Source organism: Microcebus murinus, chromosome 25 (genome assembly GCF_040939455.1).
Source record: "Microcebus murinus isolate Inina chromosome 25, M.murinus_Inina_mat1.0, whole genome shotgun sequence".
Lineage (NCBI taxonomy): Eukaryota > Metazoa > Chordata > Mammalia > Primates > Cheirogaleidae > Microcebus > Microcebus murinus.
Genome location: NC_134128.1, coordinates 13,466,311 through 13,486,069, shown reverse-complemented (window position 1 = coordinate 13,486,069; position 19,759 = coordinate 13,466,311). Strand labels below are relative to the sequence as shown.

Sequence of the window (19,759 nt, the reverse complement as noted above, 5' to 3'; positions counted from 1 at the left end):
GGCACAGAGCAAATGCACCATGCATTTCCATTTGTATTGCTGTTTTTATTCCCCTCTCTGCACCTTCCTACTTTTACTTCCTCTGCCTCATAACAGTCTACAGATATTTGCGGTGGCCAATACTCCTCACAGACATTCTCTTCTCCCTGGGTTAAGCAACCCCAGGTCTCTCAACAGTTCATCATGTGGGGTGGTGGAGGTGTCTCCTGCTCATGCTGCTTGTCCCTCCATAACGAGAGCCTGCAGTGCAGCTGGTGCCTGGGCCCACGGGTTCCGACCGATTCCTCCACCTGAGTGTGGCTAAGAGGCTATAAGGGAAATAGACATTCAGTGCCTTCCACCTGGAGCTGGAGCCACCCCCTACGTATAAACTGATGGAAATTTCCCAGTAACGACAGGGGGAAAGACGGTGAGAAGAGCCGATGAGTGGAGTGGAAGTGAGAGTGACTGTCATCTATTGCCCAGCCCGTGAGACCAGATGGATGTCTGTGGGCAGACAAGTCCCACTCCCATCAGTGGCACCGAGGGACCTGCCTTCTTTTGTTTGGTGAACTCTCTCCTATTGTATGTGGCCCACTGCCACATACAATATGTGCCCCGAGGATGACAGTGTTATCTTTGTTTTCCTGGCTCCGCCATCCATGGTGGTGGCTGTTTTTCCCAGTTGTGGGTCTTTGCAGATTTGAGCAATGCCTTCTCTGTGTTGAGCTGTGGGGCTTGGGACCAAACCCTATAGCCCTAAGGCAAGGACGCCCTTTCTGCTTCCTATTCACTCTGTAATCAGCATCCTTTGGTTTCTAACCAGCAAGGAATCTACTTGCTTAGATCACAAAACTCGCATTTATCTCCTTTGTCCATGAGAATGGGATGATTATTTGAAGGGAAAAGAAAAATGGAGAATGAGAATGTGGCTGTTAGATAATAAGAAATCGCAAAAGTAGAGCAAAGTAGATGAGTAAATTATATGAAACATGTAATTATCTTATTCTTCTACTACGTGCATAGAGGCAGTAAGGGAAGAGAAAACATAAATATTTATAAATCTATTGTATACTTGGCTACACTAGCATATTACCTGGGTAAGTAGAAATCAAAAAGACTGATACTAGATACTAGATATTATCTAAATATTAGATAAATATTATACTTATTATAATATATTATAATATATAATATATTATAATATATAATATAATAATACAATAACATAATATAATATAATATATTATATTGTAATATAATATAATTATATTATAATTATCATATAATTATAATAATATATAATTAATTATATATAAATATATAATTAATTATTATATATTATATATTACATTTATAATATATAATATATAATAATTAATTATATATAGTTAATATATACAATATTGATAACAATATATAATATAATAATATAATTATAATAAATATAATATAATAAATATTATCTAAATAATAGATAAAAGATACTCCGTTTAAACTCTTTGGGCTATTCTTAATTCAAGTGCTTTTTCATCTTGGGTTCATTGTCAAATTGTCTCATAGGACAGATACTTCTGAAGGAGGGATTAGGAGTTGAACTGTGTTCCCCCAAAAGGATATGTTGAAGTCTTCACCCCCAGTATCTCAGAATGGGACCTCCTTTGGAAGGAGGGTCTTTATGGAAGTAATCAAGTTAAAATGAGAAAACTGGGGAAGACCATAGTTCAATATAACTGGTGTCCCTATAAAAAGGGGAAACATAGACACAGACACACACACAGGGAAGATGGTGTGAGGACACATGAGAACACCATGTAGAGAGAGAGTACAGGTGTGATGTTTTTACCAGCCAAGGAACACCTGAGACCACCAGCAGCCAGGTGAGAGGCATGAAAACAGGAGCTTCTCTGGCACCTTCAGAGGGAGCATGGCCTTGCCAACACCTTGATTTTGACCTCTAGAACTGTAAGACAGTACATTTCTGTCATTTTAAGCCATTGAGTTTGCTTTGTATGGTAGCCCTAGGAAGCTAGTATGGAAGGAGAAACATGGAGTTTTTAAAAGTTAAAAATCCTTATAGAAATAAAAATTGTAAACATATATGTACCCTACCATCAATTATAATGAATGACTGGAAGTGGAAATCTAAAACTTTGAAACCAGGAAGGTCCACTGTTACTGTTTACCAATAAATCCCGCCTAAAGTTTGGAGAGCAGGACAATTTGCTGATGACTGAGTTGTTTCCACAAAGCAGCCCATGATCAAAATAAGCCACAGCGCAGAGCTATTGAATATTAAGAACATTCCTACCTGTATCATATCGTGGCACCAATAGAAGTCAAATCCAAGACTTTTTATTATTAAGAGGCCCTCATATCAGGCTGTACTTCCATAGGGATTTTGGCCAACAATCATAAATAACAAGAGAACTTGCTCGTAAAAAATGCAGTGTGTCAGGCAGATGGTATTTGGGGGTTGGGGTAGGAGAGTTTAAAATGGCAATAGAGTTGTACCTTATGCATGTTGGTTAGTCTGAATGCACCACTGAGTTACGCATCACAGGGAGGAATTATAGTTTTACTCAGCTCCCAAATGAGTCTAAAGTTTCAATGCTTTAAAACTTCTCATGTTAAAGAAATCAACATTTTAATGTCATCAGAGTTCTGAAAAAGAAAATCTGCTGTATTTGGGAAAAAGAACATTGGACCCTAGGGAAGCACTGTCTTAGCATTCACAGATATCAACCAAGGGTTTTCATGTTTTAGCTCTTTCTGAGGATGACAGAATGCTCTTTTCGATATGGGTAACCTGGGAAGGTGGTACAAATTTAACAGAGGAAATGCGCAATGCATGAGGGAATTCTACCTTGTCAGAGAATTCTTATCTCATTTTGCCCCAGTCTAGGCATCCAAATCTCAACTCAATGTTTAGAAAGTATTGATGCAGATGTCTTTATTATAGAATGTCTTTTTTTTCCTTTGGATAGATGCCTAGTAGTTGGATTGCTGGATCAAATGGTATTTCTATTTTTAGCTCTTTGGGGTATCTCCAAATTACTTTCCACAGGGGTTGTACTAATTGGCAGTACCCCCATAATGTCCTGAATTTAAAAAAAGAAAGTATTGATGCAGTTAAGTGTGTACATATAAAATGGCAGGAAGAGGCAAAGATATCATCAGAATTTGTGAAGCATACTAAGCTACCACTTGGTACGTCCAACTACAGAGCATTTTGCTTCTATGAAAGACCTCGTAAGAGTACCTCTTCTTCCTCACTATGATAGTATATGTGTGATATGTATGATATATGTATGATAGCATCTGTGCCTAAGGCAACTTTGCACTAGGTTGGGTGCTTTGATATTCAGCATCAATATTATTGAATCTTAGATTTGCTTTTGCATATTTTCATCTGGGATACACAGGCACCTCTGGACTACTATAAGCCTTTAGGTAGGTATGGGTTTTGAAGTGTGAGTGATATACAATATGAAGAGAAGGGGTCATCCTTCTGCTTGCTGTAGGCTACAGGGAAAGAACCCAGACATAAGTTCTTCTCACTGGGATTCATGAATGCCAGACAGAGAAGTGACAAGTATTTAAATATCTTATGGGGTATGATGAATAGATTGGTTTATATTGAGTGACTGGTAAATATTAGAACTCATAATTAAATGTGTACATTAAGTTTACTGAATTTTAATGAAATACAAATTAAGATAAGGTTATATTTGAAAACAATGACCAAATTATTTAAACTATGCCGACAGAGTTGTGAAGGAAATGGTACATTTAGGTTAATGCAAGTTGATTTAGTTCTCTTAAGAGCACTATGTTATCAAGAGCCACAAAACTCTTCATATGCTTTGACCAAGCAATCTCACTCCCGTGAAGTTCATTCATTGAAATAAACAAAAAGAAGTCCCAAGTATGAAAGCATTCAGTTAAAAGAAGTTTTTATAATAAATCTTACACTCTGCTGACTATGGTAGCATTCCATTTAATACTATTCTTAATATATGAAATTGTGAACAGCTATTTCCAATAAGATGGGAATGACTGAACAAACGATGGTTTACTAATTGGATAGAACATTCGGTAACTATTATAATAACATTGTATGGACATTGTAAATAGGTGTATACACATTTGTCTGGTGCTTAGCAATTGAAGCAGATTACAAAAGTACACGTTCACCACGATTATTACCATGCACATACATATATTCATTCATTCCAGAAATTTTATTGATCACTGACTATATACCAGGTGTCGGTGCTAGGTGTAGGAAATATACAAATAAAAGAAAATGGTTTCTGTGCTCATTGAGAGCCAGTCTAGGTGGAAGACAGTTATGTGAACACATGGAAAAGTGTGGTAATTCACCAAATGCTGTTGGAGGACAGGAATAGCCTGGAAGTTGGCTTAAGATTCAAGGCAAGGCTTCATAAAAGAGCCGAGATGTATATATGAACAAAATTGGAAAGTCAATGTGGAGAAAACTAATCAGTTATGTAAGGCTGGAGGTATTAGAAGTTACTTAAGAATTTTTAATGTCTTTATTGAGATATGATTCACGTAGCACAAAACTCATTTAAAGTGCACAATTTGATCATTTTTAGCAGACTCACAGAGTTGTGCAACCATCAACACAATCTAAATGTAGAGCATTTTCACCATCCCAAAGAACGTTGTATTTTTGCCCTTTCAAATTTCTTTCAATGTTGAGCATTTTTATAATAAGATATCAAGGTGTAAAGACAGAAACCTTTGATGATGACCATTACGGGGAAAGCTTTGTGTTGCACGTGAAATAAACCCAAAGCATGCCATCGTGTCTTTCAGTTTTAATTTTATTAGTGACAAGCTAAATAGGTACACGAAAATCTTCACAGATATCTACACAGGTATTTAAATAAAACAAGAATTGAGTTCTAAGAATGGGGTTTCGGTGGTGACGAGTACGTTATTTATTTACTGCATAAAAACTTCCAAGTTTATAAAACTTAATTTGCCCATTTTCCTGTGTCTTAAAAAACCAGCTGCAAGAATTTAAAAAGAGAATTCTTTGAAGAGAAATACAGATAGACTGTAAGAGGCGCACGGCACATCGTGAATTCTGAAAGCGATTGGCAATGCCCTAACGAGAAGCAGATACACCCAGTGCGTTGTTGGAGTGCTCTCCGGGTGAAGAACTGATTGCTGGAAAGTTCACCTGACCTCAGTTTCCTCCCTTTCTCCATTTGTTTCCATATTCTAAGGGGCAGAGAGGGCCTGTCTGCAATGGCCACAGGTAGGCCACAGGCCAACTGTGGGCAGGTGCAAGGTGTCCACCCCACTAGGAGGGGGCCACTCTTGGCTGAGGCTCTGGGAAGGCACAGGTCACCTCCGAAGCCACCATGCTAATGCCATGCTGTGTTCTGGGTCCCCATCTTCCTCCTGGCACCCCCCTGGTATGTGAATGAACCATCTCTACAGCAAACTGTGTTGATCAGGCTCCAAGAGTTCTCAATGCTGTCCCAGATTGTTGTTAGCTTAAAGGCACGGGTGCATTTTCTCAAGGGACTTTTTATGACTCGAACTCCTCAGGAGCCAATCTCTATGAGTCACAAGTCAGGCAGGACAACTGGAGTTAGGCAGTAAGTATCGGAGGGCAGAGAGAACTGCCTGGCGTCTTGTCTGGCGCACCACGTCTTACAGACTGGCCACCTACCTGTCAAACCGGTTCTACCTAGAGGACTAACATCAAAGACCCCCAAGGCTGGCGTGGGGCCCCTCAAACTTGGTGAGGCAAGTTCGATCCTCATTTGCAATCAGCGACACAAACTGGGAGCCAGACTTCAGCTCCTGACAGACATGAAACCACTACCAGGGCAGGATTTAATCCCCATGCAGGAAGAATAGGAACAGCAACAGTGTGTTCCTCCATGTGCCTTTTCATTTGCTTCCCAAGGAAGTTCTGCAGCTGCAGCCAAATGGCTTCCCTCCAGGTTCCCGCGTGACTTAAAATTTAGTGTCTGTGAGTTTGGTTCACCTTTCAAATAAAGTGTAATTGTTGAAATTGGAACACACATTTTTTTTTTCCCCAATGGCTTTGTAAACTTAAGGAGTTTGGTCGGCTTGTACTATCCTACTTACTATTTAGGATATTAATTAAAAACGTAACTAATGCCAGTGTAAACATGCTTCAGATACAGAGGTCTATAAAATATTGCACATAAAAATGTATTCAGCATTTCTTCATAGTAACTTTTCATTATAAAAAGGATACAAAGTTGTGCAGGCTATCTATGGATTTGGCTGCTCTATTTTACTTCAAAAATGATAAGATTACGCATGATTATGGATTATTTACAAGAGTTTTCGACATCAAAAATTTCTGATGGTTAAATTCAAGGTGATGGGGAAAATAGCTTAAATAAAAGATTATTCTTGCCAAAGTTAGGTGCTATAAAGATTAGCAGTAAAAATGAATAATAAAGTTAGAATAAACAACTTTAAATAAAATCTTTAGAAATCAGTTTTCTTGGTTTGTCTCACACCTGTATAAATTTATATTCCCATCTTACTTAGGTTCAAAATGCTTTCTCTGTATATACCAGTATGAGCTCTAGCAGGGAAAATAGGTATTTAATTTCAAGCTAAATATTGGCATTGCTTTTTATAGCTATTAAAAATAATGTTTACTCCTATTATTAAATTTCTTTTATTAATGGGCTTTAGGCATTTTTACCATTACTTTTAAACACCCGACAGGGTAGAGAGTACCTTGAAATTGATGTGTTAGCTAAGTCAGTGGAAAGATTTTACATTTATATATATATAAAAGGAAATTTATATTTTGCATTTTGCAAAGCTGAATTAAGCAGCTGTGAGTCCCTGCACAGTGTGAATAAAAGTAATTTCAGATTGAAGGCAGCACGGTATTAAGTGAAGCTGTCTCCTAATACCAATTTACTTGTCCTTAACACCGTCTACCTCCTGAAGATGCTCTTTGAAGTGTTATCTGCACACAGTGGTTACCTTAGGAGGAAACTGAGTGAGCGATTTCAAAAACTAGCTAACCAAATCTTAGTTTCCAAATCCTCTAGATGACCGGATTTTTCAAGCTAGAGGAATGGAAAATAAATAAATAAACTCTAATTCCTCACTTCCAAGGTTATCTTTTGTCCCTTCCAAAGTACTTTCACAGTACCCATTGACATATCGCCTGTCTCCCTGAGCCACAATGTCACTAGAAATGTTTCATTTTCCCTAGGGAGGTGTCATATATTCCGTGGGATACAGTAGTGTTGGACGGTTTGGTCTCAGTTCACCTTCTAACTTCTATGGCGATTCAGACATTTCATCTCAGCGACTTAAGTTGGATTGGCCTGCCTGGACAACAACCCGAGTTCCCATACCCATTTCGAAGCGTCTGCCAGATGCAGGATGACTCAAGCAAAAGAAAATCTTGCACAGTCTCTGATTGTTTCTGCAGTGTTGGTGTTTCCCTTTCCAAGTGTTCAGTGGGCTCCCATCACAACTTCTCCAAAGCACAGTGCAGATGAAGTGATGTTTCAGGAGCTGTCCCTGCAAGTACAGGAAAGCCTTCATTTAACCCTTACGTTCTTTCTTTTCTTTGAACAGGACCAATATTTGAGTTTTTTTTTTTTTTTTTTTTCTTTTTGGTCTTTTGCATTTCCTTGTCATGCATCAGGGGTCTTGGTACTTGTCAGCTGTTCTCGGTCAGTCGTCTCATCCTGGGGCGGTCTTGCTCTGTCGAAGAATCCGCACTGCAAAAAAGAAAAAAGGGCTATCGAATCAAGTCATTCTGGGAAATCACGAAACCTCTCATTTAAAGAGTTTTCACCGTATATATTTTCTAAGGAGCTTGGAGTTCTGCAAATATAATCAGCCTGATTCTCCCTATTAGGAGGTAAAAGTGGCGTGTTTGCTACCTATGGAGAAGACTTTGCTGCATAGGGCAAGGTGGGCGTAAGGGCAGAGTGTTCATGTCCTTCCTCCTGCCATGTATGGTAGTGACAGATGTCTCTGGACCTTGGATACTTTTCTGGGGTTACAGCAACATGTCCCAAGGATTCCTTCTCTGGTTTTCTGCATGTTTGCTGGAAGCAGCAGCAATGCTAACTGCTGACCAGGGAAAGGACATTTCTCCTTTTGAGGTGTACTGTAGGCTACTTAAGATGCATCATAGGAAGAAGCGAGACTGTGCACCCTCTGCACTTGGTGGAATATATACGATATAGATCTGGATATATAATATATGGAGGAAGAATCCATTTGTCATTTATTTCAATGCCAAAACCAGGCAGGCACAGACATCTTAGTGACTTTCCAGCAACCCAGGGAAGTGGTGATTCTAGAATCTTCCTCCTCCTGAATTTCAACTTAGTACTTTGCCAAGTAGAATATCTCTTTTCCTACAAACCCAGAACCTCGATTTTTATGGTTTTTCATGTTGGAAGCCCAATGCACTGGGTTTGGCTTATAACTAACAGGTTGTCTTTCTTTCCCAGGGTTAGTGGAATACTCTATCAATTGGCACATATGATCGTATCTCATATTCCCTGGAAATACAGTTACTACAAATAACAGAATAACACAAAAGTCCATTCCAAGGGTGTGTCATAGATTTTGTGGGCTCAGGATGACACAAAATAGCTGATAATGATCATAAAGTCTGCCTTTAACTCAAAATCAAGGTTTTCTCAGTTTATAGGTCTAGTAGGCATGCTGCATATTGTTTCAGAATAAAAATAAACAATGTTTTTAGGGAACCACAGTAACAGCAGTTAACTAAGATGTGACTGGGTCACTTATAGTCATGTAATTGTGATGTTTCTATTTTGGAATGGAAAGGTCTGTGAAACTTGGCAGTTGTGTAGGTTGTCGGGCCAGAAATTAGTTCCTATTGTAGACTTTTAGACCAAACCTTGGTAAAACAGATCAAAGACTAAGTTCAGGTTTCCTAATGGAGACAGACTAATTGGCAAGATTAAAAATAAGTCCAAGCATCTTCTAAGATACATGATATACTTGACCTAATTCATAGTTGAAATAAGGAATCAGAACTGACCTATGTCAATTACATCTGTGTAGCGCTTATAAAGAAAAATCCCAGGGGGTTGATGATAGAACCATGTCAATAAAAAGCTTAACGTCTTGGCTAATTAAACAAGAAAAAGAAACCCTCATAATAACATCACCACTCGAAACATATTGGAAAGAAGATCACAGGTCTCAGTTAATAAAGCTTAACTCTCTATATGTTTATTTACAAGAAATCTCAAGATGAAAGCAACATTAAACACCCCCAGTCATCTTAAATGTCAGCTACGTGAGCATATTAAGTATGCCAAAGCAAACACAATTTTCCATTTATGCCCTTTAGACTGTTCAAAATCTCCAACAATGCCTCCAGTATTGTCTTTTAAAATCCCTTGCAATATCCTTCTAAACCCCCTTAATGGGCTCTCTAGTCCAAAAGGAAAATAAAGTAAATCAACTTACCTTCCATAGAGCTAAAGTTAAAAGGGCCAGAACCAACAATCCAAGAAGTATTGCTAGTATTATTACCCATAGTGGAATTGAGAAGGAAACATTTGGGGTTGCCCAAATAACTGATGTCTTTATCTGAAATGGAAAACAAAGCAAATGAGCTCTGATTTGAAACCTACTTGGTGAAATAAACCAGTAATTACCAGTACAATATTGGGAGTAGTTTTGAAAGGATCCATAGAATCACTGAAATAATCCTAGGGGAGATTTGAGAGGTCATTAGCACTTGAACATGAACTCTAAAAAGCTAGCACATTCCCAGGTCTGCCAGGTCACGTGATAATCTAATAATTACAGATGCTTGGTGGGTGGTTGGCTCATAGCCACAGAAACCCTAGGATAGAAATGAGGTGGGTAGGAAATGAACAAGGTAGAAAGGAATGAGCTTAAATTGGGCTGGACCTTTTATGGCAGCAATATCCAAAAGTGGATTCCACAGAACACTGAGTCTCTCCACATGTGCTTCTCAGCTAACCTCAGTGAGAGGTGAGCTTGTGAACAATCGTGAATGGTTTTACGTGCCACAAGGGTAGAAATCACGTAATCCAAACCTTTCGTCTTACAGATGAGAAAATTGAGTCCCAGAGGGACTAAGTGATTCACATATTGAATCAGCGTCTTTAGTATTAGATTCTGTGCTCTCTCAATGAGGGAGAGCCCAGAGCAAGAGGTTAGTCATCTTGTATTTTATGGAAGTCACTGCAATGTGAAAAATGAGTGTGTAATTGTGCTGATGTGTTGGAGCTGCCCTCAATCCTAGATCTGATGTTCAGATGCAGAATTAAGGCATCTGGGGGTTGGAGTCTATTTCACCCCCCACTGTGGCAGGGGAGTTTGGAAAAAAATAAGACCTTCCCAACCAGACTGCATGCTCAGTGTCTATGAACCGACCCCTCCACTCCACGTGGGAAAAAGCACTCCTGTGCTGGGACCTCGTGCCTCTGGAGGCCCAGAAAGCTAAAAAGCTACAGATCACCAAAATAAACCAAAGAGAGATCCAAAGAAATGCTAAATACTTGAGGTGATGGCTATTCTAAATACCCTGATTTGATCGTTACACATTGTATGCAATATGGAAGTAAATAATATCACATGTACTCTATAAATATGTACAATTATTATGTATCAATTAAAAATGATCCTTTGCACATAGATGGCTACATGACCAAATCAGGAACTAGATTATGTCTCTTTAAATCCTCTACCCTTAGTTAATGATACCTGATGACATGGATGAAGTCAGCGCTCAACCCTAACATTTTAAGGTACTAAGCGAAAGGGCCTGAAGTAGCATAGCATGATGAATGCGGTGTTACTGAAAGCAGACAGACACAGTTTTGGTAATGAGAATTCCAGAATTTTGCAATAGAAAGGGACAAAAGTGATCACCTTTTCACAGACCAGTTACAGGGACCCAGGAAAGAGAAAATCTGGAACCATGCACAATTCTGAGGTTTCCTATAAATGTTTCTTACCCCTAAGATCTAAATCCACTGAGGAAACAATGTAACATTCGTCCATATTTTGTGCGTGTGTCAGAGTTCACCAAAATTTGTTAATAGGTGGTTTGTGGTAAGACGGGCAACCATTGATTCTGAATCTTCTCTCTCCTTTTTTTTTTTTTTTTTGAGACAGAGTCTCACTCTGTTGCCCGGGCTAGAGTGCCATGGTGTCAGCCTAGCTCACAGCAACCTCAAACTCCTGGCCTCAAGCAATCCTCCTGCCTCAGCCTCCCAAGTGGCTGTGACTACAGGCATGCGCCACCATGCCCGGCTAATTTTTTATATATATTTTTAGTTGGCCAATTAATTTGTTTCTATTTTTAGTAGAGACGGGACCTCTATATAGATATATTTTTAGTTGGCTGAATCTTCTCTCTCCTGATTTACCTAATTACTATCTAAAGTCACCTCCTACTATTTCGTGTCAGACATAGGACATAGTCCTAGTTTGTTAAGTTAAAACAAACACCAAGCATGCTGAAAAGTGTTGAAACAGGGACCATAGACTCTTCCAATTGTTAGTTTAATAAAAAGAAATGGGACGGAAGGAGTGGATACCCACTGAATGCTTTGCTCTATGTCTTTGCTACTTGGCCGTTGCAGGGTTTTGAGGTATTATCTATAAAACTTATCTGTAGAAATAAGCACAGAAGGTCACTTACAAAGAGCTAATAAAGATATTTGAAAGTTTTTGAAGCAGTGATGAAAGAGTACAAATAAAACATGAAATGCACCAGGATATGCTTATTAGGGTTCCTGGAAGCAGGGAACAACTTTATAGGGATAGTTACAAAACCTATTGACTCTTTGTTTACATTTGCTTCCAAAGATTTTGACAGCAGGTCTTTAAAAAGTCTCTGAGGAGAAAATCTCCAGGCAGTGATCCAAGATTCTGAAATTCTCCTTTCAGTTCCAAAATTCTGAAATTCTCATTATTAAACGGTTGCAGGTCTGCTTCCAGTAACATTAGGTGCCTTTAAAAAAAATACCACTTTATACCCTCTGAGTACTTTAAATGCTAGGATTATGCGCTTGTCATATATATATATGCTACATGTCATCCTCGGAAACTCACAAGGGGGAGTGACACACACTCTTCAAAGAGGACGATCCCTGAGTGACCCTCCTCTTGCACCTGCATTCTGCTTTCTGGGCCCTCTGACGGTAGGGCGTCCACGTGGCACTGAGGCTGCCTGATCTTCTCACTCTACAATGGGTGCAGGCTGGGCGCGGTGGTTCACACCTGTAATCCTAGCACTCTGGGAGGCTGAGGTAGGAGGATCGCTTAAGCTCATGAGTTTGAGACCAGCCTGAGCAAGAGTGAGACCCTGTCTCTACTAAAAAATAGAAAAAATTAGCCAGTCAACTAAAAGTAGAAACAAAAAATTAGCCGGGCATGGTGGTTCCCACCTGTAGTTATGGCTACTCGGGAGGCTAAGGCAGGAGGATCACTTGAGCCCAGGAGTTTGAGGTTGCTGTGAGCTAGGCTGACGCCACAGCATTCACTGTAGCCTGGGCATCAATGCGAGACTCTGTCTCAAAAAGAAAAGATGTACAATGGGTGCAGCTGCAGGGACCTTCCTTTGCCCCTGGTGTTTTCTTAAACCTATCTAGGCTTTTTGCTGCATAGTCAAAAAGCCACTACACTGAGGACAGTGGAAATATAGAAAACCAACAAGAACACTTCTTCAGATGCCTAGTGCAGGGAAGATAGCAGACAGTTGCTGGAAAGAGGTGAACAAATGGTTGAATGTGACAGGTCACTGCAAGAGTCACATGCATGTCTCAGAAAAAGAGATCCTTTGGGAATAGATTGGAGAGTCATGTGACATAGCTGTGTCTCTGAATCTGTAAATGGTGATGGCGTATTCCACCTGCAGGTGGAAGGGGGTAAAGCAAAGCTTGTTCTGAAACTCAATGCTCTGTACAGATAAACTAGAGCCTTGAGCTGCACAGGCAAGCTTAAAAGGAAAGGACTTAAATGATCACTCTTATAGGACCAAAGGTTATTTCGATATACATTAGTGTTGTGGAACTGCAGGCTAGGTCTGGCAAAGCATGGGCAAGAAATAAAATGTTGACAGATACCAAAACTTTATTACTTCTAATATTTATATTTGTCTTACAGCTCATTTTGACAAGCCCACAGGAAGCTTAGGATCCATTGGATAATAAATAACAAAAAAAATGGGTCCTAAATCTTAGAGTTTCTTATGACTAAATGCTGATTTATAGTAAGAGTCTTTTATTCATTTAAAATAATATTTATTAAACACAATCTCTGAAGTTCTGTGGGTGCTATTATCAACTCCAAGTTGCAAACTTATTCTTGATCAGTGCTGCCTAAAAGAAATATAATGCAAGCCACATGTGTCATTGAACATTTTCTAACAGCCACATAAAAAGGAGTGAAAAGAAACAGGAGACATTTCCTTTTAGTAATATATTTTATTTAACCTTAACTACCAGCTATTATCCATTAATGGTAAGACTATTATCATTTTAATATGTAACTGATTACTTATTATTAATCAACTATTATTTCTTAATGATAAAACTATTATTTCAACATGCAATTGATGACATAAAGATTCATATATTGCTTTTTTTTTTTGCTAAGTTTCCAAAATCTAGTGCGTATTTCACACTTGCAGCAGTAACAATTGCTGAATTTTCAATGGTTAAAGTGAAATGTAGTCCTATGAAAACAATAAAGCTGTGTTTGATAGAAAAAAAATATTTTATGCTGCCTCCTCCATTTCTAAGTTGACATTTAAATGAGTGAAAATGAAATAAAACTAGAAGTTTAGTTTTCTTCCTTTTCACCAGCCATATTTCAGGCACTCATTATCCGCATAAATAGTAGCTGCCATATTGGACTGCGTGGATTTAGAGCATTTTGCATAATCTCACAAAATGGTGAAATTAGCTGAATTACTCAAGTCTTTCATTATAAGATTCTATCGCCAAGGAAGAATGCTTGTCTTAGGGCAAAAGATGGAGTGCATTTAGGACTAAAGGTTTATTTCTAGAACATGGGCTTGTGATTAGATATTTCAACTGCTTTAAGAAAGAAGTTGAGTAACTGAAATACTTAAAATCAAAGGAGAAAAATCCAACTGTGTGCCAACTCACCAACAAACTGTTTTAACACATTTTTATTTATCAAGAACTTGAAACTATTTAAAGTAATGGCATAAAACTTTAACAATTCATGTATTATAATTATCTACAATCTTAGGAAGTGGGATCTATAAATTTTAAGAGGTTTAGATTTTTTAAAGTGATCCTAAGTAGGGAACATTTAATCTTTACCTCCATCATGTCATAAATCTTGTTGTTCTTCATTATGGTTGAGAGACCATAAATAAACTTTTAATATGCCTACATTTTATCATTGACATTTATGATATGTTTTTGTATATTTTGACAAAAAATGCCAAGGTAGAAGGAAAAAGCTCTCTTGTATTTGCAACAGTAATTAATGTTGACATCTGTATTTATGTATCACAAAATCTTGTGTAAACATACTTCAGTGGGGTCAGAAGAATGTTTTAAATAAATGTACCAAGACATCCTACCTAGAGTGTCATTTACAACAAAATAATAACATAAAGTGGACCAGCTAAGCACACGTTTTAACAACATTTAGTAGCCTCTATGGAAATGGTAGTATCCATCATAAGTTTGTGCTCCAAACCCTTATTTAATATAAGAGTTCCATTTTAAGGTGCTGAAGTTTTGCTAACAATTCTGAAAATCAGATTCACCATTTATGTATGAGTTTTTAAATAAGGATTTCCACGAACTATTTTACAATAGTAAATATTGTAAAAAAAACTATTAGAAAAAACTAATAGTAAAAAAAAAAACTATTTTACAATAACCACCTTTGGAATTATACTACGAAATACTACTCTCTTACGGATGTAAGTTATAGAATCGGGCATTAGTTGCATGACATGCAAATGTCAAAGTTCATTGGTAAGCCAAGAAGGTATTCAAAATATTGAATGATTTTTTTTTCTATTGCATTGTAGTGACTCAGTGTTCAGTCATAGGTCCTCGAATCATGCAACCTTTCCATCGACTCTGAACATGACAAGAGTCACGATGCACGAGGAGTTTGTTACAAACACAGACACTATGCAAATAGCAGATGGGGATCATGATTTTCTTCCGTGTGTAAAACTAATGCAGGTCTCAAGAAATGGTTGAATTCTGATCATTTTGGAAAAGGCATACAAACAAACTAATCATTCCACACAAGAGTCGAGGAAAACAAGCAAACAGTATTAATATTTAATCTCAATGTGAAAGAACGAAATGAGAGACTTTCTCTAGGGACAAAAGGGAGCTCTGATGAGTTCTCTCGAATCAAGCTGCAGAAAGGCTGTTCCCGCACGACATAACTAACTTTGTACTAGAAAGATCTACTCCAGTGAGTCAAATACGGGGAGACTTGAAAGCACCTCCATTGAATGTTTTTCCAATAACCTTTACATAATTGACATGGTAAATCATCTACATCAAATAAAAAGTCTGTTTTTTTTCCTTCTTCTTCTTGCAATTTAGTAACGGGGGAGGCAGGCCTGGGGGAAGCATGTATCAGATCGTTTTGAGGCTCTTTTGAGATGAGTTGAGAACAGCAGGCTGTCACCTGCGGCCAGCCCAGCAAGATGCAGCCCTGTTGATGGAATGGACTGGAACATGTGTTTCTGTTAGGGAACACGTGCTCGGAGAAAACAAAAGGGCCCAGATTTATTTCCCTTAGAGATACAAGCCTTTGAACCTCCTTGGATGAACTCTCTGTACTAAAAACCCAAAGCCTCTGTTTTCTAGGTTGAACATAAATCCAACCTACAGCAGACGTCTCTGGAGGGTAAGAGGGGTGGTCTAAATGAAGAAAGATGCAGCAGGGCTTGCTTTAAAACATCACCAAAGTTTACTGAAATCATTTGGGTGAATCTTAATGGCCATTTCCAATTTGGGCTTACTGGACGTGGCCAGAGAAGGTGACACATTTTGGGAAGGTTACTAACGTTTTTTGAGACTAGACTCTTAACTTGTTCTAGGTATTACACAATGCTAGCTGCTTTATATACACAATACTCTTAATTTTCTTAACAATTCCATCAGTTGGATGTGGCTAACAGCCTGAGAGAAATAACGTGACTTCTCCTGGGTTTCCTAATTAGAGCAAGGTGAAGCCAGGGTTAAGCCCAGGTGACTGTATCTTCAAAACCTTGGATTTCCTCTAGGCCACCTGCCTGTGCTAGAAGTCCTCAGCCCTAGCTCCCCTGCACAACTGTCACTTGGGGAACATTCAAAGCACAGCACCAGGGCCCCACCCTGGACCTATTTAATCCTAGGATCAGGGGGGAGGTCTTAGCAGGTACCTATTTCTAAAGTTGTGTGCGTGATGGTTCTACTGCACACTCAGGTTGAGAATCACGAATCAGTGGATTAATTTAAACTACTCCAAGTAGATTAGGCTAGAAAGATTAAATATTACAATTAAGTCTTAAGGTGGAGGCTAGACGCGGATGAGTACAATATGAATTCACATACCATCTAAAGCAACAGAGCTTCTCGAACTTTACTGCGTATGCAAATGCACTGATGATTTGGATTCTGACTTGGCAGGAATGGAGAGAGGCCTGGTTCTGTGTTTCTAACAGTCCCCCGGGTGATGCTTATGCTACTGGTCACAACCACGCTTTGAGTTCCAAGGACCAGGGGACCAAGAGTTCAAGTTGGGTGTTGTAAATATCCACCGAACGACCAAGAGATAAAGGCTGAAATCTTTAATTTTTTTTTTTTTCAGAGCATTCTGTTTTTCAGAAGTCTCTGACCACCTTCAGAAATAACCGAAAAGGCATAGTTTTGGTAACGGTGACTGCTGAACCCCCTCATCCCATTCCTCCCTCCTCTCTGTGTGGCCGTGCCAGGTTGCCGAAGATGTGAGAAGTTGTTCTGTGACAGATATTTGGCTGCCAGTAACATTTAATAGCCTCAATTTTTAAAAATGACATTTCATTCAACTGAAACCCATAATGTACTCCCCCCATCATAGTTAGGAATCTTCTTGTAGAAATTAACAATGACCGTCCAAAGTCACGAAGTTGGTCTGCAACCCTCTTCTTAAGGAGAAGTCTCTTCCCTCCCCACCTGACTCATCATGCTGTGTTTAAAATGTACGATTTTGTTCTAACGACAATTGCTATCTATCTGGCATTTCTCTGAAATAAAATGTCTTGATTAAAAGTGGTACTCGTCCTGCCCCGTAATTTTTTGGGGTAGAAATTTATATGGAAATTTAAAAAACCAGACCAAAAGGCACTAGGAAATTTCCAGTAAGAAAAGAGTGAGCTGAAGACAGACACGTTTCTCAAGTCATTGTAAACACTCAAACCTAACACAAGTTGGACAGTGATTTTTAAGAAATTATTCCAATTAAATTATTCGTGCCCATATATATTTGTAAAGATACTCACTGCTATGCTTCCTTCGGGGAGCTTTGCTGGCTGGTCTTTATAAGGCATCTTCTTAACCTCGAAGGACACCAGTGACACAAGAGCATAGGGATCATTTTTTCTCTGAAAGTAAAAAGAAAAAAAAATTACTTAAATGTATTCCTTATAAAGCTTTTAACAGCTATACTGGCAACCACCCAATTGTTTTCCATTTCCAAAGTCAAATCTCAAAAGGCAAGGTTTTTACCATTCTTTCAGCAGATCAAGAAAAAAAGAAAAGAAAAGAAAAAAAAGCATATTTTTCATTAAAAAATACAGTGCCCTGGAGCTCTAAGGAATGGGAAACCTGGGTTACTAGACTATGATCAGCTGAGTTGGCATCAGGGCTGTGCTGGTTTTGCACGGTAGGTCAAAGGCATGGCATAGGTGAGTGTTTAATTCAAGAAAAACAATTATGGGCAGAGCCATGATATGAATCCCCTGTCCAAAGCTGAATGCTTCCAGTTGTGCTCTTTATATAACAACTGTATTATTCTTACGTTAAAAATAATCTCCTCTTCCATACAGCAATCAACTCATGTAATAGCAATCACCGGCATATTATAGGCAATTTAGGACTGAAAAACCAACTGGGGTTAATATCCCTTGACAACATCTTGAACTTTCATTTTGCCCCAGCTAGCTAGTAATCCTCAGAAAATGCCCTGTTTTTCTGCCATTTCTGCACCATTTAAACCGTGGTTTGTAGCCCATTGGCTGCCTCGATGCTGTACTTGATTTTCTTGCACAATGATTTTCTTGTGGTCATGGTACTAAATAAAAGTGAGGGCTGTCAATCAATGGAAAGGAAATGAGGCTTTTGAGTTGGTGACATGCCTATTGTGGCTGGCAATGTCAACAGCTCTCACTGTCCCACCTGCTAGCTGCTTATTTCCTTCTCAGTAATTATTTCCTAAGCAAAAAATCCATTTTATGTAGCCCATACTTAAATACTCAACGCTTACCAGAAACCAAGTCTTTGGAGGTGACAAAACCTAAGCAATAACTGGTCAACTTTTCAGCTGGAAAGGAGGTTTTGGTTTCAAGCAATAATCACAGCACAGGGGATCATTTAGGATAAAACTAAATAAAAATCTTTTTTTTTTTTTCTGGTCTGTTCATTCCCTTATCTTCTTAAGAAAAGGGGGGAAAATGTTACAGAGAAATGGCAGATGGTTTCTTGAACTGTCTTTCATCAAATTGAGAACTTCAGGTAAAATAAAAGCTTTTGAGTTCAAGAAAAAGCTTATTTTAACAATATAATAATTCGAGAATCCAGTTATTAGCTTCCTAATGATAAATTACCATCTGAGTCTCTTATCAATTATCTTATTGGCATGCATTTATTGGCACTACAGTTTCTTCAAAGACTGAAAAACAAAAATTATGTCACTTTAACACTGCAACAATGTCATAAATTTGAAAATTGTAATTGGCCTTTTCAGATTAAATTCTACTTTTCATAAAAAAACATAGGCTTCTCCTGAATGCCAATTTTTCTGACTACCCAACTTTTTTTCATGCTGGTTTGCATGGTCAGCACATGGACAGAAACAAACATCGTGAAGGGAGTCATGTCAACCAAGAATTGTAACCTTTCTAGCTTGGATTAGAAAGACAGAAAATGTTTATGCTTTTCTGGGTTGTATGACAGAGCTGTTAAAAGACCCCAATATATAGTATATTCAGAGAGAGAGGAGGAGAGAGAGAGAGAGATTGCAATAATGCATTCCCCTTTGGCATTTGGCTTTCAAGGCTAAAATAAACAGAAACTGTGGAATTACAGAAATTTGGCCTGAGGATGTGGCTAAGCCCACAGTGACTCGTGCATTCTTCTATATCTCTGGAAGTGACTCTTTTTCTTGGAATGACTTCAGTGTGTCCCTATAGATTGTTCTGGTCTGACTCTACTTGTGCTAAATATTCATTGTTCCAAAATTCCTCCATTACTATTGACTTTTTCCAGACATTGAGTCTTCTTAAACAGGAAAGTGAAGATGTAATTTTCACTGTATCAGCCTCCTACTGGAATAGAATGTTATGCATAGAACTGAAGCCTGCAGGTTAGAATAATCATTCTTCCCTCGACTGTAGTGTTGTCATGATGGGAATCCTGCCTCATTGAAAAGTTGTTCTTCCTCATTATGGTTGTCATGCAGAATGTAAGGGCTTGGGAATTCATTAGGACACTCCTCTTCTCTC

At 38.5% G+C, this 19,759-nt stretch overlaps 1 protein-coding gene across 1 annotated transcript in view; it reads right to left on the bottom strand.

Moving 5' to 3' along the window:
• Window positions 1-3,696: 3,696 nt before the first annotated feature.
• Window positions 3,697-19,759, bottom strand: part of ITGA8 (integrin subunit alpha 8) — a 160,778-nt gene continuing 144,715 nt past the window's right edge. Inside the window, exons 28-30 of the mRNA XM_075997658.1 lie at window positions 17,540-17,641; window positions 9,493-9,615; window positions 3,697-7,754 (exon numbers count right to left, since the gene is read on the bottom strand). Coding sequence (XP_075853773.1) covers window positions 7,668-7,754; window positions 9,493-9,615; window positions 17,540-17,641 — 312 coding nt within the window. The 3' untranslated portion in view covers window positions 3,697-7,667. The remainder of the gene's footprint in view (window positions 7,755-9,492; window positions 9,616-17,539; window positions 17,642-19,759) is intronic.